Source organism: Alligator mississippiensis, chromosome 4, assembly GCF_030867095.1.
Source record: "Alligator mississippiensis isolate rAllMis1 chromosome 4, rAllMis1, whole genome shotgun sequence".
Lineage (NCBI taxonomy): Eukaryota > Metazoa > Chordata > Crocodylia > Alligatoridae > Alligator > Alligator mississippiensis.
In genome coordinates, this window is record NC_081827.1 from 100,930,461 (window position 1) to 100,957,826 (window position 27,366).

At 47.2% G+C, this 27,366-nt stretch overlaps 2 protein-coding genes across 5 annotated transcripts; both read left to right on the forward strand.

Annotated features, from left to right (window-relative positions):
* The first annotated feature begins 295 nt into the window (after nt 1-295).
* Nucleotides 296-11,826, forward strand: EIF3D (eukaryotic translation initiation factor 3 subunit D). 3 transcript variants are annotated; one of them, XM_014608191.3, is made up of 15 exons: nt 296-403; nt 1,871-2,004; nt 2,399-2,444; nt 2,839-2,975; nt 3,077-3,162; nt 3,658-3,730; nt 4,644-4,759; nt 4,997-5,129; nt 5,851-5,998; nt 6,289-6,419; nt 7,122-7,207; nt 7,490-7,619; nt 8,027-8,169; nt 10,348-10,628; nt 11,088-11,826. In XM_014608191.3, exons 2-15 carry the CDS (start codon nt 1,882-1,884, stop codon nt 11,174-11,176), a joined length of 1,722 nt encoding a protein of 573 aa, XP_014463677.1. In that variant the 5' UTR covers nt 296-403; nt 1,871-1,881; the 3' UTR covers nt 11,177-11,826. The 3 variants fall into 3 exon arrangements, with proteins under 3 accessions (XP_014463677.1, XP_006274780.1, XP_019344897.1); XM_006274718.3 differs by having other exon boundaries at nt 11,666-11,826; XM_019489352.2 differs by having other exon boundaries at nt 4,647-4,759.
* Nucleotides 11,827-13,213: 1,387 nt separating this feature from the next.
* On the forward strand, nt 13,214-24,925 carry FOXRED2 (FAD dependent oxidoreductase domain containing 2). Of its 2 annotated transcripts, XR_002090851.2 has the most exons (10): nt 13,214-13,728; nt 14,335-14,891; nt 16,154-16,405; nt 17,563-17,832; nt 18,425-18,591; nt 19,322-19,487; nt 19,873-20,114; nt 21,383-21,553; nt 21,889-22,038; nt 22,264-22,348. XR_002090851.2 is itself a non-coding variant. In XM_006274717.4 (9 exons), exons 2-9 carry the CDS (start codon nt 14,356-14,358, stop codon nt 22,524-22,526), a joined length of 2,067 nt encoding a protein of 688 aa, XP_006274779.1. In that variant the 5' UTR covers nt 13,218-13,728; nt 14,335-14,355; the 3' UTR covers nt 22,527-24,925. The 2 variants fall into 2 exon arrangements, 1 of the variants encoding a protein (XP_006274779.1); XM_006274717.4 differs by lacking the exon at nt 21,889-22,038 and having other exon boundaries at nt 13,218-13,728; nt 22,264-24,925.
* The last annotated feature ends 2,441 nt before the right edge of the window (nt 24,926-27,366 follow it).

A 27,366-nucleotide genomic window follows, 5' to 3' on the forward strand; every position in this document is an offset into this window, starting at 1 on the left:
ACGTATACATGAAAGAGCTAAGATTTTCAAATTCCCAAAGGATCGACTTTTAGAATAACACTAAAAATCATGAGCGTTGGCAACACTACAGCACATTCTGTGATAACCGAGGAGTGGGGGGGGAAGCAAAGCCTTGTGGGAAGGTGGATGACGAACCTGTTCCTACCCCGCCCCCAGTAGTTTCCGGCTCGAATGCGCAGGCGATGCCGCTTGCGACACTTCCGGACGTGCTTTGCGGCATCCCATACCTTTTGCAACAGCCGGGCGGCCGGCGTAGAGCGATGACGTACCAGGGGCGCGACGCGGGGCGGGGCTGCACGCGGGTTCTCTTCCTGGTAGCAGCCAGGGCCCGGGTCCGCCGCGTCCGCATCCGCTTCCATCCGGGCTGGCGCGCGCCGCGCAGGTGAGCGGAGTCGCGCGGGGGCTGCGGCCGGGACGGGCCCGCCCCGGGGGCCCCGCATCCGCGGCCCTCTCGCCTGGCCCCAGGCTGCGGTGCAGGCCCCCTCCTCCCCGCGCGCTGCCCGGCCTGGCCCGCGGGAGCCGGGGGACATGGGGCAGAAAAAGTCCCGGGAGGCTCCGGTGGGTGTCCCTCGGCCGCAGGAAGGGCTGCCCATACCTGACCGTCGCCTGGGGCTGTCGCTGCAGCTTTCCCGGGCGCGGGCCAAAGCAGGCCAGGAGGCTCGTGTGGGGCCTGTCAGTCCCCGGCTGGTGGTGTTGTCAAGGAGCCAGAGACCATCCTGAGCAACCCATAGTGTGCAGCGAGGCTAATCCTGGCCAGCTGCCTCTGCGAGGTTGGGCTTGTTAAAAGAAAAATGATGGGATGTTGGAGTGTGCCCAGGGAGGGTCTGTGGGCTGGGTCGGGCATCATGTGCAGAGTGCTCTCAGTGCCCACTGTGGGGCAGTGACCAGTGCAAGCAGGGCCTGGTAGGGTGTGCCCTATATGTGGTGCTCCACCAGACCAGCCTTGTGTGTTCGCTCCAAGGCCAGCCAGGCTGGCGGCGCACACTGGAACTGACACACAGGGTGGCCTGGCGGGTGCCTGCTGCATGCAGTGCCCCACCAGACAGCCTTGAGCACAGGCATAATGTGCAGCTTGCGGCCCAGACTGATCACCCCATGCCATGATCATCCACAGTACTGGGTGCAGTGTGCACACCAGACCAGCTCCACATGCAGCATGAAGGGCCAGTCTAAGACCCACAGGCCATAGGTTTGCCACCCTGACTTTTGGCGTCCACTACTTGCTTTTTTGAGTGGTATGGTGTCATCACCTAGTCCAGCGGTTCTGAACCTTTTTCATTTGACATACCCTGTGGTCTCAGAGTGAGACTTCATGTACCCCCTTTCAGTGGGAAATTAATTTTTCGCCCTATGTTACACAGTGTATGCAATATATCTCATGTACCCCCTGATGAGGCTTCACGTAATCTCTGGTGGTATATGTACCCCCAGTTCAGAACTGCTGACCTAGTCATTATGGGCATTTGTACACATGCTTGCACACACTGGTACTGCAGTGCGTGCATTTGTATAAATGGCGAAATGTGCATCAGTGCTGAGAAAATGGTGGTGGTGCACCTTTGAACTAAAGCACATCAAAAGTGTTCTAGTTCAAAAGCGCACCACTGCCACTTTCTCTGCATGCACTGCCACTTATACAACCACACGCGATGCAGCACTGTGCATGTCAGCTCGTGTGGAGCAGAAATAGTCTTACTCTGACATACTGGGTCTCTCGTGCTTCACAATGCAAAAAAGTATGGTATAAATGCCTTATCAGTTGAAGTTTCCCAGCAGCCTCATTTTCAGTCTTGTAAAACTAAAATACTCCTGACACTTGACTGTTCGTTCCACTTTTTTTTTTCCCAAGGATTTTAGAAGATGGCCAAATTTGTGACACCCGTGATCCAGGACAACCCCTCAGGTTGGGGTCCATGTGCTGTGCCTGAACAGTTCCGAGACATGCCGTATCAGCCCTTCAGCAAAGGAGATCGTCTGGGAAAGGTACCGCAGCTTATTGTCAGATTGAGTCACTGAAGCGGTCAGTTAAGGCAGTTCTTTCCTGCTGCCATTCTAACCCTTGTCTGGGCCGTGCACTTTTCCATATAAAGCTTCTCCTCATGCAGCTCTACACACTCCTTACCCACTGTTGTAAGTGTACCAACTTTGCAGCGCTCCTGCTAGGACATCTGTGAACTCTTGACAGTATTTGCAGGCAGCACAGGGAGTTTGAAGGAACTGATAGTTGAGGTGAATGTGCAGCAGGCTCTGAGCATGAAGTTCTAGTTCTGCGTGTTCTCACTGAGTGGCACCTATATTAAGAGACCCTAGTGTCCTGTGTGTGGGAGGTGTGGTTGATACCATCACTACTCTTGTTTCTGTTTTTCTTTTTGATTAGGTTGCAGACTGGACAGGAGCGACGTATCAGGACAAGCGATACACAAGTAAGTTCTGAGTTCGGTAGCTGTTCCTCTCTGAGATACTTCATATATGGTGGGTTTTTTGGGGAGGTTCCTCCTCTCCCCCCCCCCCACACTTCCCCACTGTCATCCCTGTTGCCACCATCATTACTTGTTCCAGTGGTATATAGGAAACCTGTATTCTGCATCTGTCCCCTAGTGCGAGAAGTGTCTTGATCTCAGAGCAAATGTTCATAGCTCCCTCAGTATGGCATTTTTCAGAGAAGTCAGGAGGGTGTGCTTCTCTAAATGAAAAGTTCCAGGTCAGGTCTCAAATTGGGACAAGCATTTGGCAGGGGGATAGAAGCTCTGACTTTCCCAGAAGAATACTTTGCAGACAGACAAAAGCTGATCTTGCATCACGTTTTTTTCTCCCTAGATAAGTATTCATCACAGTTTGGTGGGGGAAGCCAGTATGCATATTTCCATGAGGAAGATGAGACGAGCTTCCAGCTGGTGGACACTGCGCGGACACAGAAAACACCATACCAAAGGAATCGTATGCGGTTTGCACAGGTAACGGTGCCTGTTCACTGGACCCTTTTGGAAGAGGAATGGAGTTGCTGTAAAGATTGCATTTATAACTTGAATGTCTTTTTCCTCCTCAATATTCTCAGAGGAACCTTCGGAGAGACAAGGACCGTCGGAATATGCTTCAATTCAACATGCAGACGCTGCCTAAAAGTGCCAAGCAGAAGGAGAGGTGAGGGCCTCAAACACAAACATTCCCTGACTGTAGCAGAGCTTCTAGTTGCACTACTTGGCTGCTGTCAGTTGAATTACACCACAGCTCAATAGGCCTAATAGGTAACAAAAAAGTTCTCCAAGCCTTTAAACCCCACATGTTTGGCTGAGCTCTGCTCTAATTTGAAGGGTCAGCTTTAGGCAGGGTTTCTAAAGCAAATCTGGGAAAGGGTATTAGCTTTTTTTTTTTTTTTTTTTTTAAGTAGTATTGCATCTCCATAAAACCACAGTGCTTTTTGCTAAGACTGGGCACTCCCACTGACATGAACCTATATAGAGGGCAAATTAGAACAAAAATACTGCAGTTGGGGACTATTGGATCAGAAGGTGACTTTACCAGCTTGGGAGCCGAAACCTGTCTGTGCTGTTGTGTCAGAGCTGGGAACCTGGGTATGTAGGAAAATCAGTAGTAGGACATGTCCTAATGGGTTTATCACAACCTTGTTTTTTATAGAGCTCGCATGCAGCTACAGAAAAAGTTTCAGAAGCAGTTTGGGGTGAGGCAGAAATGGGACCAAAAATCACAGGTAATGTAACTAATATCCAACCTCAGTCTGATCTTGGAGTTCTTCTAGACTGATTTCTCAGTCAGTGTGCTGTGAGGCCCTTGTAAAGGTGCCAATCCTCAACCCCCACCCTAGCCAGGCAACCTAGGGGTGCTCCTCTAGAGACTGCTCCCAGCAACCCCTGAACCAGCTGCTCTTATGCCTCCAGCAGCAAACTCTTCTGCAGTCAAGCAGACCTGGGGCCAGAGCCACACTTTGTGGCCTGGCTTATCCCCTCCATTTTTCCTATGTTTCTGGAATTAGTGAGAGGGGCCATGGGGAGGGTCATCAGCATGAGACCCTACAGAAGCAGCCTCAGCAGTGGGATCTGCCCTTGCCCTGTCAGGTACAGACCAGGGGTAGGGAATAGAAAGCACAGGGCATGTTGAAGTCTTGCCCCCATTGCCTTCATGTGGCATGAGCTGGGTCAGGTGGTTCTTAATCTTTTTAGCCTGAAGGCCTCCATATCTTTTCTGAATTTAGATTCCAGTTCAGTGATTCTCAGCTGGGGTTTCCTGAAGTTCAGGAAAGTTTAGAGGGATGCCATGAGGCTAAAAAGGTTGAGAACCACAGCTTTAGCTGCTCTTAGTGTTGTGATGACTTCATGCCTTGTTGGCTGTGATTAGAATTCCTGTAAGAAGCAGGGATTTTTAGGCATTCTTCCTCAAGCCTTGCATTTGGAAGCTTTTCTAACTATCCCAACAATGCATTTGGTCCAATAAAAGATTACTACTCTAAAAATCCTTGCCCCTCACAATTCCTGGATCATCATGACTGCAACACTTAACACTGCCATAGAATTCCTGTCACAGTGGTCCCTAGCTGCTGTTCTCGCACAAGTCCTGATGTGCTGTGTTTCTTTCCCTATCCATCTGCACTTCTTCTGGCCGCACAGCAGAAGCCTCGCGACTCCTCTGTTGAAGTCCGCAGTGACTGGGAGGTGAAAGAGGAGATGGACTTCCCTAGGCTGATGAAGATGCGCTACCTGGAGGTCTCAGAGCCAGAGGACATGTATGTTCATAAAATAGCTGGGATCTGGGGGTATAATCTGTACATGTGGGAAGGGGTGGGGTTTTAGTACAAAACCTTTGGTTCTGGGGCACTAACTAATGCTCCAGTTTTGGGAAGGAGTCCTCTTGGAGAAGAATACAGAAGAAGTGATAAAGCCCTCTTTCTTGAGCACTATGTCCTGTGGCACTTAAAAATGCTGATTGTGCAACTGTCTTATAACTCTCCTTGTCTCTGCAGAGAGTGCTGTGGAGCCCTGGAATACTATGACAAAGCCTTTGACCGCGTTACCACAAGGAATGAGAAGACTTTGCGAAGCATTAAACGCATCTTCCACACTGTCACTACTACTGATGATCCAGTGATCCGCAAGGTATAATCCCCTTCTTCCAGCGCATGAGGCATAATAGTATGTTTCTTACTACATGCTGTTCTTGAGCTCTGCTGTTGTGACTAGATGTAGGCTAACAAGCTTGGGGATGTGTTGCTGTGCAGGTTAAGAAAAGAGATTGGCAATCGGTCCTTAGTTCCTTAGAAATAAAAAACGTGTGATAATAGATACTGTTTCTTTTGTGAGCAGTAAGTTATTGGCTGAATAAAGATTAGCCTAAGGAGAGCTGCAGTCTGGCTTCCCCCACAAAACTGGGATGCAGAAATGCAGACTTGTAGGCAAAATGTACATTGCAAGGGAAGCATCAGGGTCAGCGATCTGATTTCCCAAGATTTCTGGCCTTGGGAAGAAAATGTAAGTTTTTAGAGCAATGATGGAGTTGGGGACAGAACATGAGGAACTTATTTTTTTCCTGCTTTACTATATCTCTGTCTTTTCTTCCCACCTTGTTTGGGCAGGTCTAAGCCTAAGTTTTCTGGGTGTCATTTGACCTCCCTCTTGGTCTAGTGAGTTTGGCTTGGGTAGTAGCGTTTAGATATATTCAAACCCAGATGTCATTACTTTGCAATAGAGCCTACCATTAGTTAGGCTGCTGGAAGAAGAAACTGGGGGTCCGATTTGCTAAGGTTGCAATTTCAGGGGTAGGACAAGGGAACGAGAGCTGCTTTTTCTCACTTGTACACATTCTTCCTTCCATCTGCAGCTAGCAAAGACTCAGGGGAATGTATTTGCCACAGATGCCATCCTGGCCACGCTGATGAGCTGCACTCGCTCTGTGTATTCCTGGGACATTATTGTCCAGAGAGTTGGATCCAAGCTCTTCTTTGACAAGAGAGACAATTCTGACTTTGGTAAGGAGGAGACCACAATCAGAAGTTGGGCAGTGGAGCACTTTGCTTTTACAGGGGCTTTACACTTAGCTTTCCATACCTCTTCTTCTTTCCCCAAGCTAATGCCCCATCTTAGGTGCCTATGCCCATGCCATGCCTGGAGCAATCCCACTGCTGCAGTTGCCCTTGCATGCTTTGAAGAGGCTCCTGTGGGAGAAAGTAGCTTTGCAGGATTGATCTGGTGAGGTTTGAGCTGTCCTTGATGACCAACAAACCTCCTGATAACCACTTATGCCTCGCATTATTCCCAGACTTGCTGACAGTGAGTGAAACTGCCAATGAACCACCACAGGATGAAGGCAACTCCTTTAATTCACCCCGCAACCTAGCCATGGAAGCCACCTACATCAACCACAACTTCTCCCAGCAGTGCCTGAGAATGGTAAGGAGAAATGGCCTTGGGGAAAATTCTCGTCGGGCAGGGTGTTGGAAGGAAGATTAATTCCAGAGGTGTAAGATACTGCAAGGAAGAGATCCCTACAATGTAGCTATTTAGAAGGGGAAGCACCTCATTTGGTAGGGAGACTTTTCCAGAGAAACTGTTCTGGTTTTCAAAGGGAGGAATCCTCTGCCGGGAAAGAGGCTTTCGGAGACCTCTATTCTAAAGGAGCATCCTATGAGGGGTAATGCTGCTATTGCTGACCCAGTGCAGGTTGTGACAGCATTGAGCCAAGTTAAAATGCTGAGGGAAAAGATTTGGATGCTGAGAGGATGGTAGCTGGACCAGAGGTGATGTCTCTGAGATCAGATGCCTTAATTTTCTTAGTGCTTGTGTACAAGGGAAAACTGATCAACATGGCTCCGGTACATCATCAGTTATCCAAACCCTTTTGGAAAACACCTGCTGAGAAGCTGTTTGAATAAGTGAGGCAGTTACAAGTCGCAGCATTGTATCAGACAAGAGATACAGTACTGTATTAAATAGAGCTTAAAGAACTAATAGTTTGTTGCACAAATTGCAAGTTGGTTTAAATAAAAGTTTGTGTGTAGAGAACTGAGTACATGCCATGGTAGGAAATATACTGGTCCTGCCTAGGTCCATCTTCCAGCCCTTGCCCTTACACTCTTCTTGCTCCCCCTGCAGGGGAAGGAAAAATACAAGTTTCCCAACCCAAACCCATTTGTGGAAGATGACATAGATAAGAATGAAGTAGCTTCTGTTGCATACCGGTAAGTTGTTTGCTTTCAGCATATGTATGTTTAAAAAAAGGAAAGGTCAGGGGTGAGACTACAAGTTCCATAAGCAGCTTTAGTAGTGGTGTTGATAAAAACTGTACGTTTGAAAGGGACTATGGGATTTATGGCCAATATCTTTCCATTCTATTCCTGATTTGTAAGGACAGAGTTAACATCATCACTGCAGGCTGATGGAAATTGAAATAACTTTTGTGACTGTTTATGTGGATTTTGGGGGAAGCTTTGAGACTAACCCAGTGGATTCTGTGCTTAAAGGTACCGAAGATGGAAGCTGGGAGATGACATAGATCTTATTGTCCGTTGTGAACACGATGGAGTCATGACAGGAGCCAATGGAGAAGTGTCGTTCATCAACATCAAAACACTGAATGAATGGGATTCCAGGGTGAGGAAGAGCAGGATACAAAAGCTAGCTCCTAAGTGCTTCATTTCTGCCTGACATATCAGGTACAGCAGGCAGGAGATGAGACAGATGTCTAAAGATGCCAGCTAACTTAACATGCTGGCTAGTCTAGTCTGTGGGAGGCAACAACAAGGTCCAAACATGCCCTGCAATAGTCAGTCATTTGGAATTCCCCATCCATTCTTTCCCAATTGGCACTGTATCCTAGCCAGTACATACTAGTCCCATCACTCCCTTCCCTTCATTAGTCAGGAGTCTTGCTAAGCCTCCTTCCCTTCTCCTGTATAAGTCATTAGGTGGCTCAAAGGAGATGCCTGCGTACCCTCAGCATGAGTTCAGAGTTAAATTGTACCTCTTGTTCGTTAACTGCATCTGGCTTCCTTTTTCAGCACTGCAATGGAGTGGACTGGCGCCAGAAGCTTGACTCTCAGAGGGGAGCTGTGATTGCCACAGAACTGAAAAACAACAGTTACAAACTAGCTCGCTGGACATGTTGTGCACTGCTGGCTGGATCAGAGTATCTGAAACTTGGGTAAGACCAATAGAGTCTGAATGCCTGTCAAGAATATCCTTTGTGCTTTTGCTACAGCAAGAGAGAGGGTGATTTGATTTATTTTATTTTATTTATTTTTAGTAGTTGGATAGTCACAAAATTCCATCCCCTTCTTTTTATTCAGCAAACAAAATCAGTTAAAGTGAACATACATTCAGGAGCAGCGTGGAGCACATTTGTCATAGACAAATAAGACTTGAAGTCAAATAAGACTGGACATCAGAAGTCTAGGCCCAGTGGTTCTCAACTTTTTTTCTACCAGGACCCATTTGTAAACATTGGCCAGTCCCAACCCAGTAGTTTAAATAGAAAACACCCCCTGGCCCTGCCAATGCCCCTCACTCCAGGCCCCCAGTCTGGGGGTGTGGGAGCATGAGGGGCCTCAAGCAGCCCCTTGCAGGTTGGAACTCTACCAGCCTGCAAGGGAAAAGCCATGGTTTTCTACATTTTTCTCCTTTAAAGGAGAATCTATTTTTAAAGTTTGTTGATCCATTTTTAAAGTTTGCTTGTGACCCTTTGATATATTCTTGAGACCCACAGGTTGAGAAATGCTGATCTAGTCCAACCCCCTGCCTGAGGCAGGATCATCCCTATCCAAACCATCTTGTGCAAATCTGTTGTCTAACCTATTAGTACAGGTACAGGGTCAACCTTGGCACAACTACAAGATATCACATCCTATATAAAGTAGGGAAAATATAAATATACTATAAAGTAGGGGAACCAGATGATGGTTTGGTGCAAGCCACTTCCCTGCAGAACTCAATCCTGACTGACCTAGAGAGATCCATGTCTAGGTATAAGAGGAGTTTGGTCTTTGTGACCAGTTAAGTTCATGTCTTCTCTGTCAAGACTGTTGCAGTAAGGGTAATGAAAGCTATTACAGTGATGATCATTTAGAGCTTGTCTAAAACCCCTGATGCATCATCCAGTGATGTATTGGGGAGCAGTGAGCCTCAACTGATTTGGAATGAGCAATTTGTAAGGCCTCATCCCATGGCTGATCTTCTGAGCTCATCTGTTCCTAGTTTCAGCCAGCGCTTCCAGTTTCCCAGGCACCCTAGCCAAGGTGTTTTTTGTGGGGAGGTGTTTATTTCACATTGTCAATGTAGAGGTTCTGTTGGCTAGAACCCCTTTTGCCTGCTGGCCACAGAGAGATTTGGCTGCTGTACTGTCTTGTTTCTCCTTTATTGAAACATTTAAATATTAATGTAACATTTTTCTTCCTTTAATCCAGGGATGGTGAACCTCTGGGCTGCCGGTTGGCCAGGGACTCCATTTCCCAGCTGCCCCTGCCCACATGACTCGTGCCAGTTTCCATGGAGACTTCAGCTCGCTGGCAGTATGTGCGGCAGAATACTGGCAGCTCCCTGCGCTGCGCTAATGTGGAATGGGGGCACAGCCTGCATGCTCCAAGCAGGGCACGCATGTGGAGGATCATGGCTCTGCCGTGACTCCACACAGGATGTCACTACTGCGAAGTGCCAGGGCAGCCACAATCCCTGCATGCATGCCCCTGCCTGGAGCGTGCAGGCTACAGATCACAGCTCTGACCTGGCTCCAGAGCAAGCTGCCCCTGTCCCACATTCCCAGCAGCTCTGGAGCAGCCCTCTGCACTGCTCTGCTGTGCGTGCTGCTGGTGCAGCTGAGGCTGGGGTCTCCATGGAGATCAGCACAAGCCATGCGGGTGGGGGGACTGAGAAATGGAGTCCCTGGCCAGCCAGATCTGACCTGCAGGCCGGACATGCCCTCCCTGCTTTAATCTCTTGTTGTATCTGGTAATTTGGTGCTTCAAATGAGACACTTTATTTCAAATCTAGTGGCTGTGCAGTTTTTTGGCTGCTATCCTTGTGATATGGGGCTGCCACAGAAGTATGTAATGATGGGGTCAGAACTCACTGCCAGTAAGACTAATGCCTATCTGGTTCACTGCACCTTCTGACTTGGTGGAGGAAAGGTTGCTGTGCTGTGTACTCATTGGCTGAGCCATGAAAATGGCTTTCCTACAGGAGGCTCTTCCAGTTCTCACTTCTGAAATTTGAGGAGGATTCTTGCTCTTCAGCCCAGAAGCTGAATCTGAGGGAACATCGTGCTTCTCTTAATGGCTTCCTTAGCTAAGCTGGGCCATTAAATTTCCTGGCTCTCTTTTCTTACCAGGTATGTGTCTCGTTACCATGTGAAGGACTCTGCGCGACATGTGATTCTGGGAACACAGCAGTTCAAGCCTAATGAGTTTGCCAGTCAGATTAACCTGAGTATAGAGAATGCATGGGGCATCCTTCGCTGTGTTATTGACATCTGCATGAAACTAGATGAGGGCAAGTACCTCATCCTCAAGGACCCCAACAAGCAAGTGATCCGTATCTACAGTCTGCCTGATGGCACCTTTAGCTCAGATGAGGAGGAGGATGATGAGGAGGAGGAGGAGGAAGAGGAAGGTGAGTGAATGCTCAGTAGCTGTACTGCCAAGTGGTTTGACCTACGGCCTAGGAGAAAGATGATCATATAGCAATATGAAATAAGAATCTTCATGCTGTGTACTACAGCAAAGGGAGGTTTGATGGAGCACGCAGTCTCTGAAGGCCTTCCAATCAGTGCTAGAAATATGTAAACATGCTAATGATATTCAGAGGATGCTAAATTAATAGGACAGTGAAAGATAGAAGTGGGACCCGGGGGATACATAAAAACATGAGCACTGAAAAACAGGATGAGGTGCAACCTGGGAATCAGAGTGGAGGACAGAACCTAAACATGGGAACTAGCTGGGAGGATGGGTTTGGAAAGGAATGCACACCTTAATACTGAATCATAGGATGCTGTAATCATTGACTTGGTGCAAGTGGCAGGTACCCAGCAGTAATGAGAATTGAGCCATTTTCTCCCTGCACTTGCAGATCAAAGGGAAGAAATGCAAAGCAAGATTGAAAACACGGATGAGAGATTGGACCGATTTGGGGCAACTTCAAAGGAATATGGTTTATAGGACCACTAGCAATACAGGCTAGATGTTTCTGCAGAAGTATCAGGTGTAGATGAACTACCTGATCTAATTGCTGGTCCTTGGTGCATGCTCTTTAACAGATTCTCTTCCCCACTGAAGCAGCTTTATTTGATCCTCATGTTACTAGTATGGTGACATCTTAATGTCACAGACTGTATGTAAATTTGGGCAGGCCTCAGTGTATTTGGTTCATAATTTGAAGGGTTGATGCATGACTGTTACAGCTAGAGATTTTTTTTTTTTAACCCACATTTCTAGGTTCTCAGACAAATCATGCAGCTGCTTGAAAATTTGGAAGTATGTAGCAATTTATACAGCCTTTTAACTTTATAGTTCATGGGATCTACTAATGAACAGACTTGTACAGAGTGAGAATGCCAGGCAAGATGTGACCTGAATATGTCATCTTTAAACTACCGTGATTTTTTTTCTTGCTGTGTTGTTCCACTATGCTGTCTTTCTCTCTTTCAGAGGAAGAGAGCTAAACCCCATGGTCAAATAACAGGGGCTGCAATAACCTAGACAAGTCATCCCACTTTTCCGCAGTTCACGGGTGGATCTTGTTGAATGTTTGCACCATGCCCATTTAGAAGCCTGTCTAACAAATGGAATAAAGTTATTTTGTTCTGTTACGTTTGTGTCTTGGGATAAAGTGTGTTCTGTGCTAACAAATCTGTCAGGTAGATATAACTTGATAGACATAACTTGGCATGAAAGCAACCACTAAAGAACAGGAAGAGAGATGGTAGCGAAGCAAATTACTTTACAAAAAGCATGCTGTTGGTTTTCCGTATCGCCCTACTTGGTAGAAAGGGATATGTATTCTCTATTGCAGTAAAGGAAATTAGTTGAGCAATCTTTTCCTCTCTTTCCCTGAAGCAATGAGCGGTATTAACAAAAGGGGCTGGTTGCCTCTGAAGTCTGCTCTAACTACTGCCTTTTTATGACTGAGTGTGCTGTTCTGGAGTTAGTGCAAGTGTTAACACCCATGATAGTGCTGTTTGTTTTGCATACCAAAGCTTGGGGCTTCTTCCATGGAGGAGCTCCCAATCAATCAAGCAAACGCTCATGCCGCAGTTCTGCAGAGGTGGGTGGTTTTCTCCCAACCGCTGCATGCTGCTTACTAATGGCCTTGGCATGCTGAGCTGGCAGGATGTGGATACTGCAGAGGTCTTTCTCTAATCCTGTCCCACCAGCCACCCTGTGGCCTCCTTGGTGGGGCTTGTGCAGAGAAAACGGTATGCTGATCCTCAGGCCAGCAGTACAGAAAACTAGGTAACTAGGCTGTCTGTACACTGCTACAGAGAGACAGTTGGCCATGTTAGGCAAGTAGAAGGCAGGATAGACTTACATTTTATAGAGTGGGGGCAGGCCAGATCCAGCCTATAGGTCTCTCCAGAGGGACTGCTCCCTTGCCACTCAACTTCCAAGCCCCACATGGCTGAATCAGTCCCACACAGAAGGATCAGGCCCTATTCCTGCATTCTGGATTGAGCTGGGGTCCAGTGCAGCCATGCAGAAACAGCCTGGGCAGGGCCTAATGCAGCTACTTGGAATTAGCCCAAGTTAGGCTATTCCCACAAAACTGGATCCCCCCCTGGGCTCTGGATTGGGGACTGCTCATCCAGCCCATGGACTGACAAGGCCGTGCACCCCTGCTATAAGCACACCAAAAGAGAAGTGTTAGCCCAGGCTTTAGTGGGCTTGAAGTTCCCTGCATCTGAGCATCGCTTCAGCTTGTCCTCTCTATTTGGGGGGGAGGGATGTACAGATGCACACTATATAGATATAGAGATTATATATAAAATCTATATGTTAAGTATAATATATATATATAAATGCATAGAAACTACGTATACTTATGAATATAGTGAATAAAATATAATGATAACTTAAAGTAGATGGATGACCTCCATACCTGCATCTCCCTTGACTAGTCTCCAAGGTGCATATAATATAAATAGTTGTATTTCTATTACATATAGCACATAGAAACTATATAAATATATGATTGTGAATAATGCAGTCAATAAAATATAGTAACGGCCCATAGATGACACTGATGCCCTCCATAGCTGCATCTCCCCGGGCTAGTCTCTAAGGTGCAGCTCTCCCCCAGGCCGCCTCAGCCCAGTGCACCTAGAAGCGCGGAACTCCGCCCGCGCCGCCCCCCCATGGGCTTGGCTGTGCGCCTGCGCAGCTCGAGGCCCAGCCGCGCAGCTTCACCCGCAGCACGTGGGCCGGCGCGCGACCCCCGCCTGGGAAGAGGCGCTGCCGGGCGCCGGTGTCACGTGACTCCGCCGAGGGGGGGCAGGGGTGCTCCGCACAGGCGCGCCCTGCTGATTCCACCGCTCTCCTCGCCAGGGCTCCCTCCGGAGGAGCTGGCCGCTCTTGCCGCCCGCCTCGTTGGTAGCGTACAGTCTGTCCGGCGCGGGAGGACTGGAGCAGGCTGCGACTCTATGAGCCAGGTTTGGTGTTTACGAGGCAGCCGAACGGGACCTGCCTGATCGATTCGCGACGGCCCGACGTGTCAGGTGCGTCAGGACGTCACGTCGGACGCTGCCTCCGCCCTTTCTTCTATTGGGCGGGCGGTGGGGGAGGGGCCGGGGATCATGCCTGTTTCCCCAGTGGCTAGTGGGGAGCGGAGTGTTCAGTGACCCCCGTGTTCCCCATTGGCCCGAGGGTTCACACTGCCTTTCCTCATTGGCTGGGGGCGGGGGGGTCTCACCCCATTGGCTGGAGGGTTCACATTGCCTTTCCCCATTGGCTAGGGTGCAGTAGGGTAATGAGGGACTCTCACCCCATTGGCTGGAGGGTTCACACTGCCTTTCCCCATTGGCTCTGGGGCAGTGGGGCAGTGGTGGGGGGCAGTTGGGGGTTGATGCCCCTTTCTGCCTGTGGGGGCAGGGGACTGCTCAGGGGTCTGCCATGTGTCCCTCTGAAGTGGGAGCTGGCCAGGTCCAAGGGAGGCTGCCCCAGCTGTGGGGTGGAGGGGGCTGGGCGTGCCCATCACAGGATCTGCAGGGCTTGCTCCGAGGGGCCCGGACAAGCACTTGTACTCCTGCCGAGCTGCAGAGCGCCGAGGCAGCAGCTGCCCTGGGCCCCACGAGCACCTTGTGTCTGGGTTTTGTTTTGAACAGAGCTGGCCTCACTGCTCCACCATGGCTGTCCCTCTGGCCAAGGGCACACGGGGTCTGCTCCTGACCTTTGTCTTGTGCATGAGCTTGGCCTGCACCAGCTGTGCCTCTGCCCTTGTGCATCATGACTACTGCATCGTAGGAGCCGGCCCCTCGGGCTTGCAGATGGCCTATTTCCTCCAGCAAGCGAGCCGAGATTATGTGGTGTTCGAACGCAGCCACACACCTGGCAGCTTCTTTGCCCTCTACCCCCGCCATCGCAAGCTCATCAGCATCAACAAACGGTACACAGGCAAATCCAACAGCGAGTTCAACCTCCGCCATGACTGGAACTCGTTGCTCAGCCACGACAGCCGCCTGCTCTTCCGACACTATTCCCGCGACTTCTTCCCCCACGCCGACACAATGGTGCGTTACCTTGAAGACTTTGCTTCTAGGCTGGAGCTCCAAGTTCAGTACAACACTGCCATCACCCACGTGACACTGGACAGGGATCCACAGGCGTGGAACGGCCATTACTTCATCCTTACAGACCAGAACAGCCAGACCTATAGATGCAGGTAACCAGTGAAGTGGTGGTCAGCTACACCGCTTATACCTAGCACTCAGTTGGGTTGTGGAGTGAAATGTTAGCTCCTAAAAACTGCCATTTTCCTTGCAGTACCCACAGAGGTGGACTCTGTTTGGGAACCCAGAACTGATGTAGTAGGTGGTACGTTATGTCTGATCAAGGCTCATTGACTTGCAGATGGGATGATGGCAGAACTGCAGTAATGGGGTGCTAAAGACAGGGCTGTCCCCGGGGGGGTGGGGAGGGGCAAATTGGGGCGATTACCCCGGGCCCTGCGCTTTGGGGGCCCCCGCAAACAGTGCCGTACAGGCCCCACCGCACCCACCATGCGCCACCGCTGCTGAGCATTGCATCCAAGCGCTACTGGCTCCAGCCACTCATCACACCCCCCTACTCCCAGCCCCTGCACAGGCTGATTTGCCCTGGTCCTCGCACACCCCTAGGGACATTTCTGGCCAAAGGTCAGGAACCTGTGACAAAGGGGCCTCCTGGGCCACTGACTCCAAATTCCTGCGTTCACAGGGATTCATTTTCTCAAGGAACCCCCAAAATCGCCCTCATCCCAGAATAATCACGAAGTGGTGCTGTTAGCGTGTTGCACCAAGAACCCTGGAGAAAAACAGCAGGAAGTGCTACTAGCTGAGGTTACTTGATATCCCTTTCCATCCCATAAATATTTCCCTAAAATTAAATAATGTTTGGTCTCAGGAGGTCCAGTCAGAAAAATCAGCTTTACTGTAATGATCTAATAGTAATATTTTTATCAAATGAAATGTTTGCCTGAAAAAATTGCAGTCATCTTCTGTACTATTCTGAAAGGACATTAAAAGGCAATGCATTACAAATGAACAGAGGAAAATTATTTTTATGTGACATATAATTAACCTTTGAATCTCACTGGTACTCTTATCTTTTTATACAAGAATCCAGAGACTTGGGAAAAGATTGGACACTTACATAGCATCTGCAGTGAACCTTTGCTTACATAAAATTACAAGTGCTATTTATCCTTAGACTATAGAGAATAAACAGCTCAGGAACTGGAGCTGGGAAGACATTTCTGCCCATTCTGTGTAGCACTGAACACTGATCTGCTTTAAACAGCTGATTCAGTGGGCCTGGATGCAGAATGTTACACTGCAGCGTATATCACATTCTGGAGGAGGCGGGATGGCAAATGAGATGGCTGGTTTCATTTGGTGTGAGGATGCCAAGTGCTGACCATGGTTTTCCACCATATTGTGTTTACAGCCTATTGTTGGTAGCCACTGGAACATGGGTCCCCAATGTGGTGAGCTTCACTGGCTCAGAATACGTTGAGGGCTATGAGACTGTGTCCATCAACCCAGAGGATTTTGCTGGCCAGACAGTGTTGATCTTGGGTAGAGGGAACTCTGCCTTTGAGACTGCCGAGAACATTTTGGGCGTCACCAATTTCATACACATGGTGAGCCGCTCCCGTGTTCGCCTTTCTTGGGCCACCCACTACGTTGGAGATCTAAGGTATGAGGCTGTTCTCCTTTCTAGTTCTAATGGGAATATTTATGGAGTGAAATTGCTGTGGGTTGATGAGACTGGTGGGATTGATGCTGAAGACTCTGAGATTGGGAACAGGATAGAAGGCCTCTCACCTTTAGGTCTTTGGTTTAAATCCAAACCAGATTTGCGGTTACTGGAGGTCATCAGCAAATGAAGGTTGGTCAGTGTTCTATGTGAAGTGAGTTAATAAAGAGAAAGGAGGGCATTTAATGGTTCGTAATGAAAACTGCATCAGAAAAAAACGCCTTTGTTTCAGGTACTATTTAGCCTCTTGTCTGTAATATCAGGAGGCCTGCATGGACCATGGAAAGAGAGTTCAATGATTAGGATGCAAGTCTGGGGTACCAGAGCCCCAGATCCAGTTCCTCGCAGTGCCTCAGACTTCTTATGTGACTTTGGGCCTCGCTTTCCCATCTGTAACAAGATGATAATAGCACTGTTCTAACACACGAGTTTCATGAGCATAAAAACATTAATAACTGTGAGGCACTCGGATACTCTGGGAGGAGGGGCTAGTAAGATAGAATGGAAACTATGTTCCCCTTTTACCTCTATGAAGCATATGGTGAAGCAGTACAGAGAATGGAACATGTGCCTGTTTGGGTGATATGATGCCTGTCTCGTGCACTGTTAATCTGGAGATAATTAGCCCTAAGCTCCCACAGACACAAAAGACATTAACTGGATAACAGTAGTGCACTTTGGGACAGGAACTGTGGGAGGCACGGTACATTTTTCATCGTTTCAAGAAGAGGGTTTGAATCCCACACACCACTCTGTTTCATTAAAGTTAAAATGATACCCAGTGAAGTTGTAGAATACCCTTCACTGAAGATTTTCAAGAGGTTAGATAATCATTGGTCAGGGATGGTATATGAGTAGCATTCCTGCATTCATGCAAGGGTTTGGACTGGATGACCCTTCCAGCCCTATGATTCTATCAAACCTGCAGCAGTTTTGCTCATTTACATTGCTTTAAGAGTGTGCAAGTGTGACAGTTAAACCGAAACGGTATTGGCCCTCCCAAATAGCCACTCCCCTTCCTTTTTTAAAGCAGTTGAAAGCTGCGTCTGTTCACAGCCTTCCAATATCTTTATACTACTTATATTCTTGTTCCTTAGAGCAATTAACAATGGCCTTCTGGACACATACCAGCTGAAGTCGTTGGATGGACTATTGGAGGGTGATTTGGAAGATCTGGCTATTGTTAAGGACAAGAAAGGGAAGTTGCACATCACTCTTAGATTTTACCTGGAGAACAGCAATAGCAGTGCAGGTGCAGAGACCATCACCCTCCCGCAGGATGAACTGGACAATTTTGCCACCCGGGCACCCTACGACCGTGTTATCCGCTGTCTTGGCTGGAAATTTGACTTTTCTATATACAACAGGTGAGGAGGAACAAGGGCCTTGATGGAGGGAAGTATAGAGAGTGAGTGTGTGAGAGCTTATATACCACCAGCTTTGGACAGACAGGTTATCAGGGCTGAGGGTGTGGGGTTGTCAGAATTTAGCTTCTTGGGGACAGACCTGCATTTCTGTAGCTGAAGACCCTGAACCACTCATGTCGCATGAGTAGTCAGCTGGTGACTGCATTGGTGGTGTACAGATGCAGAGCAGCACAGCAAAGCTTTTCCTCATCCTTCAGTACATTTTCTTGTTACTCTCTGCCTCGGTTCATCTCCTAATACAAACTGCAGATGGAAATTATATCAATAGCAGCTGGCCTCAGAAACGTGTTCTCAGTGCCAAGTGGCTTAAGCTCAGATATGACCCCTCCCAAAACTGCTGTAAAACTGGCACCCTGAATTTATAATAAAATTCTCTCAATGTGCTCCTGGCAGGAGAAAGGAATGAATCCTGCTGCAGTCAGTAACTTTCAGAGTGGCCACAGCTTAACATTTATCTATCCCCTTTCAAAAATTTGCAGTCACCCAGCCTCTCCACTTCCTGACTGGCTTAAACTGGTCTTTTGTATTGCAGATCTCTTCGATTGGTGCCTGGGAGAGGGAATAAGAGGAAATATCCTCAGATCAAGCCCAGTTATGAATCCAGAGGCACACGAGGGCTCTTTGTCCTGGGCACTGCCAGCCACTCCAACGACTTCAGGAAATCTGCTGGGGGCTTCATCCATGGATTCCGATATACAAGTGAGTGCTGGGATCTATGCCATAAACAATGGTTGGAAAGGGACAGTTCGGAGCCTAGAAGTAGATTGGCAAAAGGCAGACATTACTGTATCACCTTTAATCTAGTAATTATTACAAGAAGAACATGTTATGTCCAGCCTGTGGTTGCACAGCAAGGTCTGAGCTGGAGGAGAGGTTGTAGGATATATCTCTTGTCCTTAATTTGTCTCTATTTTGTCTATTTGTGTGTAAGGTCTTCTTCTCTACCTAGCTATTTATCTCTTACTTATATACTGGATTCGAAGTTCTGCCACCAGGTATGCTGCCTTGTGAGTGGATTTGGGTGCGGTCTCTGCTGAGGAGCAAAAAGTTTGGCAAGTTTGGGGCAGGAGTTATGTTTTTTTCATTGTCATATAATTGACAGACCCCCTCCTTGCCACCCCATGGAATGATCCGCTAACATCTCTCCTCTCTCATGCAATGATCCACTAAGGGAAAATATTTGCCTTACCAGCCTGTAAAGATCGCCTTTGCCCTGTAAGGGTGATCATTACAACTGTGAGCAACCCTGGGGAGAGCACTGATTGGCCAGGATGGCAGTCACATGACTTGGTCTAGACCACAGTCTGTCTTTTGTCTCTTCTTGTGCTGCTTGCATGTGTCTTTGTTGTGCAATTGGAGATCATAAAGGCGGGAGCCGTATTTTCAAGCAACGTTTTTTGACCTTCTCTTTCCTCACTCACTATTGTAGCTCGTGCTGTCCATCGCTTGTTGGAAAATCGTCACCATGGGGTCCCCTGGCCATCACCAATCTACCCTATTACACACCTGACAAATTCCATCATCAAACGGGTGAATGAGGCCTCTGGCCTCTACCAAATGTTCAGTGTTCTGGCTGACATCATTCTGCTTAAAGAGTGAGTGAGTAATTATTCCAAGCACTCTGATCTGTCAATTAGTCCCTTTTCTTAAGAAGCCAAAACAGCCCAGAATGTACTCCTATTCCAGAATTCACCTTTGAGTGTTTCCAGAAAAAAGAGTACAATGAGCTAGGCTGCATTAGCTGAAAGTAGGGAGAAGCCTGCCTTAAGTCTCCTTCAGTGGTAACAGGAGAGCTGCTTTTTCTCTGCATTGCCAAATCCAATCTAGTGCAGATCAATACTAACTAAAACTCATGGCCCTGTACTAGCTATTTAGTGGTCTGTGTGGATTGCTGGGTTTCGTGTATGTGGCTGGATCCCTCTTGGGCCAGTTGGATAGTTCTTGGTCCTAAGGGCTCACAGATGTGTTTGTGGCTCTTAGGAATGCCACAGCATTTGAGTACCTGGAGGAATATCCCGTGGGGATCCTGGCACAGCTGGAATTGCACACAGGGAGAAAGGCACCTGGTGGGCTCTTCGCTGTCATCATGGAGTACGGAAGGAACTTCTCCGGGGCTGACAAAGATGTCTTCTACTACAATCGAGCAGTGGGGGAGGCACAGCATGCCTGGCAATCCAACTTCTTGCACCCTGTTATTTATTACTACAAACGCCTCCCTACAGGTAAGTTGAGCAGCCTCCTTGTTCACCTTTCTACCATTGCTTATCAATCATAAGAAGAGTACTTCAGCAGAAGGGGGAAAAACCAGAGCCCATTGCAGAACCAGACCAGAGCTCCTTCTGTGTTGCCTTGAAGCCATTCTCCTGTGGCTTTACAAACTGGAGAAAGAACAGGAATCTGCGACTGGTCAGTACTAATCTTCATTCATCCAGAAACAACTGCTGAATGAGTGGCCAGGTGGAGATGTTTGAGACCTCAAATTTAGGGGTGCAAAAGAATCCAGAATCCCCTGGAAGTGATGGCAAGGGTGTTACAGTGGTATCACATGATGTGTAAATACCAGACAAAGATGAACTGCTAAGCATCACCATGAAAGGGAAACTGCTGCTCTGTGGTACACCAATCTCTGAGGGGTCAGGTACAGAAAGAAGACACCTCGGCTCTGATGGATATAGCCAAAGGCAAGAGTTGGAGATGAGCGTAAAACCAAGACATAAACCCACACACAAGTTTCCTTAGGAGAGTAGGGGCAGATCTGTTCTAGTTTTAGGTGTCCAAGCGGCACTTAGTCTTTTAAATTCAGTCTTATTCCATGCAGGTTAAGTCTCTAAAAGCCATTAATATGCTTACTTTTATAACATACTTTCATTTTCACTTTATGTTGCAAAAAGTGGGGAGGAGGAGAATCCACCCATCTATTGCCTGAATGCTTTTTCAGACTCAAGTAGGGTGGTATAGGATCATATTTACCTGCCTAAGTACCACTTAAATGCCTCATAGGTAGAACAGGATCTGGCCTTAAAATGCTAACCTCCAGAGACCTACCAATGGGTTACAAGGGGGAGAAGTTTCATTTATAACAACTTAAAGCCTGGGTGCAATCTGATATAACTGGCTGTCCCTGTTCAGAGCGACCTGGAACAGAGTCATAAAGTGGAGATTGCTTGGGTCAGGCAGTGCTGAAGATCAGGAGTGTGGGGCTTTCTGGAAGACTATGCTGTTGTAGACTCTCCAGGTGAACTACTTGGTGGCCATAAGGAGTTGTGAGCGGGCTCAGAACTAGGATAGTAGGTGATACTAACTATAGAGCAGAGCAAGGTGCAACAGCAACATTGTTAAAAGTGAGAGGTAGTAGGATAAGAAAATAAAGCAGCTATTGCTGCATTTACTTCCTGTCTCTGAAGCCCTTCACAATACCATGTTGATCCTGGAAGAGGATGGTGAAAGCTCCTTTTCTGCTATCTTAATATGATCTGTCATCTCTTAACAGAGCGTGAGATGAGGCTTCGTCCTCCAGACTGGCCTCTTCCCCGCCCAGATGCCATCCATCATATTGTTGAGGATTTTCTGACAGACTGGACAGCTCCAAATGCTCATATCCTCCCCCTGAGACGCTTCCTGGAGAATTGCCTGGGCACTGACCTGCGCAATTTCTTTGCAGGTAATCTGGGCACTGAGAGGGCATGTGGGGAGGAAGACACCCGAGAGAGATGCCAAAAAGCAGGCAGAGTCCAGTTTACATGATAGATCCTTCTGGTTCCAAGGCAGGTGGGAAATCTCCCTACCAATCCCTATCTGTCTTGGGTTTTTTTAATATGCTGCAGGTAACAAAAGGAAGTGCTGGGGCCATATTAGGCCCTCATGCATTCCTAAACACCTGGTGCTCTCAGTCATTACAGGAGGGAAGAGTTGTCTGCCCTCGCCCCCTTAAACTGTATGTTGGGTCTTGATTGAAGCTGCAGCCTCCACCACCTCAAATGTGCTTTGTGCTGCTAGATCCACTGCTGCTTTTGGTTGGAGGTGTTCCCATTATAGGGACTGCTTGCTGAAGGAGAGAAGAGAATGCTGTGATACTGGACTGGAGAACATATGTGAATGTCAGTGGGGCACTTCTGCCACCTCTGAGCTAGCAAGTAGAAGAAATGGGTATGCATCTCAATTTCCATTCCTCCCTCTCTGAGCTAATAAGACTCTGAGGTATACAGGTGTCCATCCCAGCTAATTTAGATGAATAAAACCATGGTGCTATCTGGGAAGATACTCTCCTTTAGATTCTGAATGATCCACTGGGAAGCTGTGATCTATGGAGTATTTACAGGGATTATTTTTTATAAAAAATTGCTACTGATTTTTCTTTGTCCTTTTTTATAGAGTCCTGTTTTCTGTTTGCCTTGACTCGCCAGAAACTGCCTCCTTCCTGTCAGCAGGGATACCTAAGAATGCAAGGGCTTGTGGGTAGTGAAGGACTCAGGCGCCATGCAGTGGAAGCTAGCTTGATGGAGAATTACACTGTTGTGGACACTCCAAATGAGCTACTTGGTGGCCAAAAGGACATACATGACCAGCTGCTGAAGGATCACGTGATACCAAGTCGCCCACTACAGCATCTCATAAACACCAAGGATGAACTTTAACTTTTCACTGTTTATATCAAAATGTATGAGGACCATTGTGGTGATTCCATAATGCTGACTTGCAGCAGAGTGCCAGCCTTTGTCATGTGCCGCTTGGTCCTTGCCCAACCCTTTGCCTAACCATGAATTGCCAAAGACCTGCTCAGATCTGTTCTTACTGAGGAGACCAATGTGCTTTGAAGGGGAAATAAGGAGCTGAGATCCAACAGTGTTCAGGTTTCTCCTTTGTCCCTGCAGAGCCCACAGTTGCCTGATGACAGTGTAGTATTTATGTTGTAGACCAATGCCTAGAGCAGCATCCGGAGGCCAAAGGGGATACACAGACTGTGAAACGTCACATGTCCTGTGGTGGTCCACTGAAGACTCCCTGGCTACTGGATGCTGCATCCAGCCCAGTCTCGTGTATACTTGAAGAATTGTACATTTGCCAGACTTATCAGTGGTACCGTAGGGCAGCCTTCAGAAATTAGACATTTCCAGCACTTGTGGGGGGGACAGAAGGAACAATATTTCTAGTTTTAATGGGGGGCAGCACAGTCTGTTACATTCAGGATGGTAGGGGAGCGTTGTGGGGGAAGGGGCACAAGGTCCGTCCTATTCCTCCAAGGGTGAACAGCTTAGCAAGTTTAGATCTCTGTGAGAGTTGTCTTTAGAGTGGCCCACCTATCTTTCCTTTCCTTCCCATGCCAAACAGCCCTGGTGTGGAAGGAGAGTCCCTGTATTTTTTCAGTAGAATATCTGTCCCATTTGCACTGTCACTCCCAAAGGTTTCCAGTGCATTTCAGTCAAGTTAAAAGGCTTATCCTACATTTCCTTCCCAAGTGTTCCTATTTATATCTTTCACACATTGGTCAGTAAGCTGATTGCACTTTATTGCTCCCCCACATCTGTCGCTACTGAAAACTGATGATTGGAGCCCTGGATTTGGAATGTGAAAGGAGTCTTCCTAATGTACCTCTGATTTCTAGGAGATAGAGAAGGGAATATGCTTTCTCTGGTGTTTATATCCATGGGAATGATTTTGCAGTTGGGTTGGGATGGTTTTATCTGGATAATTTTTCCTCAGCAGCTGATTCTTAAATGACATCTCACAGGACCCCTTTAAGTTTTCTGGCTCTTTCCATAAGATCTTAGCTCTTGTAGCTACTCTGCTCTTTTTTTTCAAAAAGTCAGGTGGTAATTGAGGTAGGTGAATGGTTGAAAGGGATTTAATTCCTAACTGGGAACCTGGGCTTACCCTGATGACAATACTGTCAGAGGAGCCCCTGGACAAACTGCTGTAGGGTTGATAATGTGAAGCAGAGAGTCAGATTCTTAGCTGCTGTCAATGGAGTGATGCCTTTGTATTTTAAGGGGACTATATCCACTGATACATCTTCAGAATCCAACCCTTAAATTTGCCAAGCGGCAACAGTACTCACCAATCCTGGACCTGTTTGCAGCATAATAGGCTGCCCACTTGTGGATTGCCAAGGAAGAGGGACTGAAAGACAAGAAAGTGACAACAGGTCCATCTGACCTAAAGGTTCAGATCTGTTATTTAAGGAATGCTGAAGCCAAGAGCAGGGCCACTGTATATACACACTTGAAGACAAGCACCCTCTCTCACTTTCCTTTTACTTGTTGCCACACAAGACTGTAAATTTACAGTGTATGTGTTGCCTTAAGTTGTGATTTTACTTTGACAAGGAATTATGTAAAAATGGCACCTTCTTACTGGAGCCACCAACTCCCTGCATCTGGCAGGGTTAAGGCTGTCAAGGTGAAAGTCAAAAGTTTTTGCTACTTGCTCTTCCTGCTACCCTCTGCAGAGTCGATACTACTTAGAGAGTAAACTTGGTTAGCTAGAAGTTATAAAAAATTAACAGAATTGCTAGCTGAGTTCCAACATCATTTTTGGGGATCTAGAAATATGGCACACCTGTGGGGTCCCAGGTAGGGATGGGCAGTAGGAGAACCGCTTTCTTTTTAAAAAGGGCAGGTCACACATAGAAGTCACAAAGGAGCAATAAACTCAGCCCCAGTGATACCATGTTTATAGCTTCTTTTCATCGAAGAATTGCACTTTAAAAACTGGTGCCCAGTTGCATTATTTTAATGCAGTGTTTCCCAACCAGTGTGTGTCGGCACAAAAGTGTGCCGTCAGAAATTAACTGTGCCGCAGAATTTTTCCATGGCAATGAGCTACAATAGGTATGAGGATGGGGAATGCCTTAACTGGTGTGCTGCGAAAAAAAATTATTAAAGTAAGTGTGCCTTGGGCTGGAAAAGGTTGGGAAACACTGTTTTGTCTGTCCTGTTGAAGTGAATTAATGCCCATAGTAATTTTGTTGTATTGCAGACATGTTTTGTATGGTTCTATTCTTCCAATGAAGTTTAAAAAATACTTAAAAAGCCAACAGGAGGAGTGGTCTGACTCTTTGTTCAGATGGGACAGTTACAAGGCCTGTTCCAAAACCCATGGAAGTCAATAGGAGTTTTTTCTCCAGACAGCCAGATCATTGGATCCGGTCCTTGGAAAGAAAGGAAGTAATTCAAAGTACACAGACGAGGGCTTCCCTGTAATTCAGAGTACATCCCCCACCAACTGTTCCCTGTTTGTGAGCAGTAGGTCAAAAAGAACACAGCCTCTAGTTTGCCCCTCTAACACTTGCACCAAGAAACTTGTCTCCAATGCTCTCCAAAAGCTTCCTGGATTGCCTGTGCACTGCTGTATTGCCCTCCCAGCAGATGTGAGGGTGATTGAAGTCCTCCATGAGAACCAGTGCCTGTGATCTGGAAACTTCCACTAGTTGTCTGAAGAAAGCCTCATCTATCATCCTCCTGGTCTGGTGGTCTATTGCACACACCCACCACAACATCACCCTTGTTGCTCTCCCCTCTAACCTTAACCCAGAAACTTTCAACAGGCCTGTCTCATTTTCATACTGGAGGTCTGAGTCATCATACAGCACTTACACAGGCACAACTCCTCTCCTCCCCTGCCTGTCCTCCCTGAACAGTTTGTACCCATCCATGACAGTGCTCCAGTCATGTGAGCTCTCTCACCAAGTCTCTGTTATTCCAATTGCATCACTATTCCTTGATTGTGCAAGGACTTCCAATTCTTCCTGCTGGCTTCCCAGGCTCCATGCATTTGTGTACAGACAGCTGAGGTGATTAGCCAATTGCCCTGATTTCTCAGGAAGAATGGTTTCTTCATCCTTAATGAATGGCCATAATTGGTATAACTAGCAAATATTTTGATCCTTTTGCTCACCACCATCTCTTAAAACTTTAATATCTGTATCAAATTCCACTTTGGGATTTCTGTTTTTTGATCTACACTCTCATCTTTAGAATCAGTCGAGGCTGTCACATGCCCCCCTGCAAACCCACCTTTATGAAGGCCAGTACAAAGATCAAGTATAAACATTTTCTTTCAGATTCAAGTGTTGTTTGGGTCTTCCTGAATTGCTGGACATTTTGACTTCTTAGCTACCTGGCAGGCATCACACAAAGGTAATTTTGCTGTTCAAATATCATAATCCTACATCCAGCAACACTGACTTCAGCCTTCAATTCTGTTGATCTACACTTTTCACCCAAACCAAGTGTTTTTCTCAAGCTGCTCTACCATCCTTTGAAAGGTGCCCACCTCCTCCTTGTCTCTTTTGACAGTCTTTTAAAAAATGTTCTAGTTTAATAGAGAGCAGATTAGTTAATTGGTATTTCCAGGGCAGCCGCACATTCTTATTTTGCAAGCATTAGGGGGTGGTTACTGATGGGATCTGAACTAGATGCACCAGACAAAAATTGCTTTCCTTTGTCAGTACCACATTTTCTGTCATCTGTAATGCGTGTGGTTTGGAAACAAGAATTAGTCTTTTCAGTATCCCCACTTTCACTTGCGATTAAATACCAGCAGGCATAAAAAGAAAACTGCCTAGAAGCCCTATGAGGGGATATTTCACGTCAGGTAAAAATAATGGAGCCAGAATGAAGATATTACAACTAGCTAGGTTGCCTGCTTGCTTTCAGCTTGCAAAATATGGTCTGTTTGCATCTGGGAGCAAAAATAACTATAGGAAGCAATGTCAGTCTCCTGGTAGTCTTCAAACTTGGTGTATTGTCTGTTGGCATGAAGAGAGTTGTGAAGGTAATCATTAATTCATCATCAACATTTATATTGACTTATGTAGTATCCTCAATTGCTTTATGGATAATCCACGCGGGTGTTGTTCCATCCTCTGTGATGAGAAAGTGCCCTCTGGACATGGAACAGCAGCCATCCTGCACTAGTGCTGCACAGCCCTGGGATAAATCAGTATTGACTCATAAGAAAGCCAGCCAGCTACTGGATCACCTGCATGACCTGGTGTGGAACCACAACTTCCTCAGAGCAGAAGTGACAGTGTCTATCTTAAAGCCTAAGCAGCTGAATCAAGAGACAACATAAGTCTCAGCATCTTGCCACTGAAGGCCCTGCTACACATTCAAATGAAAACTGGCTAAAAACCAGCTACGGAGCTGTTACACCTTTTCAAGTGGTAACTTTGTAGTGGGTTGGCTCTTTTGATAGCTACATAGTCATTTTTATGGTCGGAGAATTGCTTTGCATGTGCAGCCAGTCTACATTTTGTTGCGTGATTCACCAGTGAATGGTGGGAGAATTACTTTGCACGGCTGGCCAGTCTACATGTATTGCGAGATTCACCAGTGAATGCCTTGAAAAGTACTTTGCACATGCAGCTGGTCTTTTTTTTTTGGAAACTTTCTCGTGCTTTAAGCCAAATTATCCAGATCAGTTCCCAATCCTTTGAATCATTCAAGAAACCACAGGTGGCGCTGCAACTGGCAA

Excerpts from the sequence above, each read along its gene's own strand:
- FOXRED2 (XM_006274717.4), top strand. The coding sequence starts at position 14,356 with ATGGCTGTCCCTCTGGCCAAGGGCACACGGGGTCTGCTCCTGACCTTT. Across the intron at positions 16,406-17,562 it reads CACTACGTTGGAGATCTAAG|AGCAATTAACAATGGCCTTC; the intron begins GTATGAGGCTGT and ends CTTGTTCCTTAG. Across the intron at positions 21,554-22,263 it reads CCTGCGCAATTTCTTTGCAG|AGTCCTGTTTTCTGTTTGCC; the intron begins GTAATCTGGGCA and ends CCTTTTTTATAG.
- EIF3D (XM_014608191.3), top strand. The coding sequence starts at position 1,882 with ATGGCCAAATTTGTGACACCCGTGATCCAGGACAACCCCTCAGGTTGG. Across the intron at positions 5,130-5,850 it reads ATGATCCAGTGATCCGCAAG|CTAGCAAAGACTCAGGGGAA; the intron begins GTATAATCCCCT and ends TTCCATCTGCAG. Across the intron at positions 6,420-7,121 it reads CCCAGCAGTGCCTGAGAATG|GGGAAGGAAAAATACAAGTT; the intron begins GTAAGGAGAAAT and ends CTCCCCCTGCAG.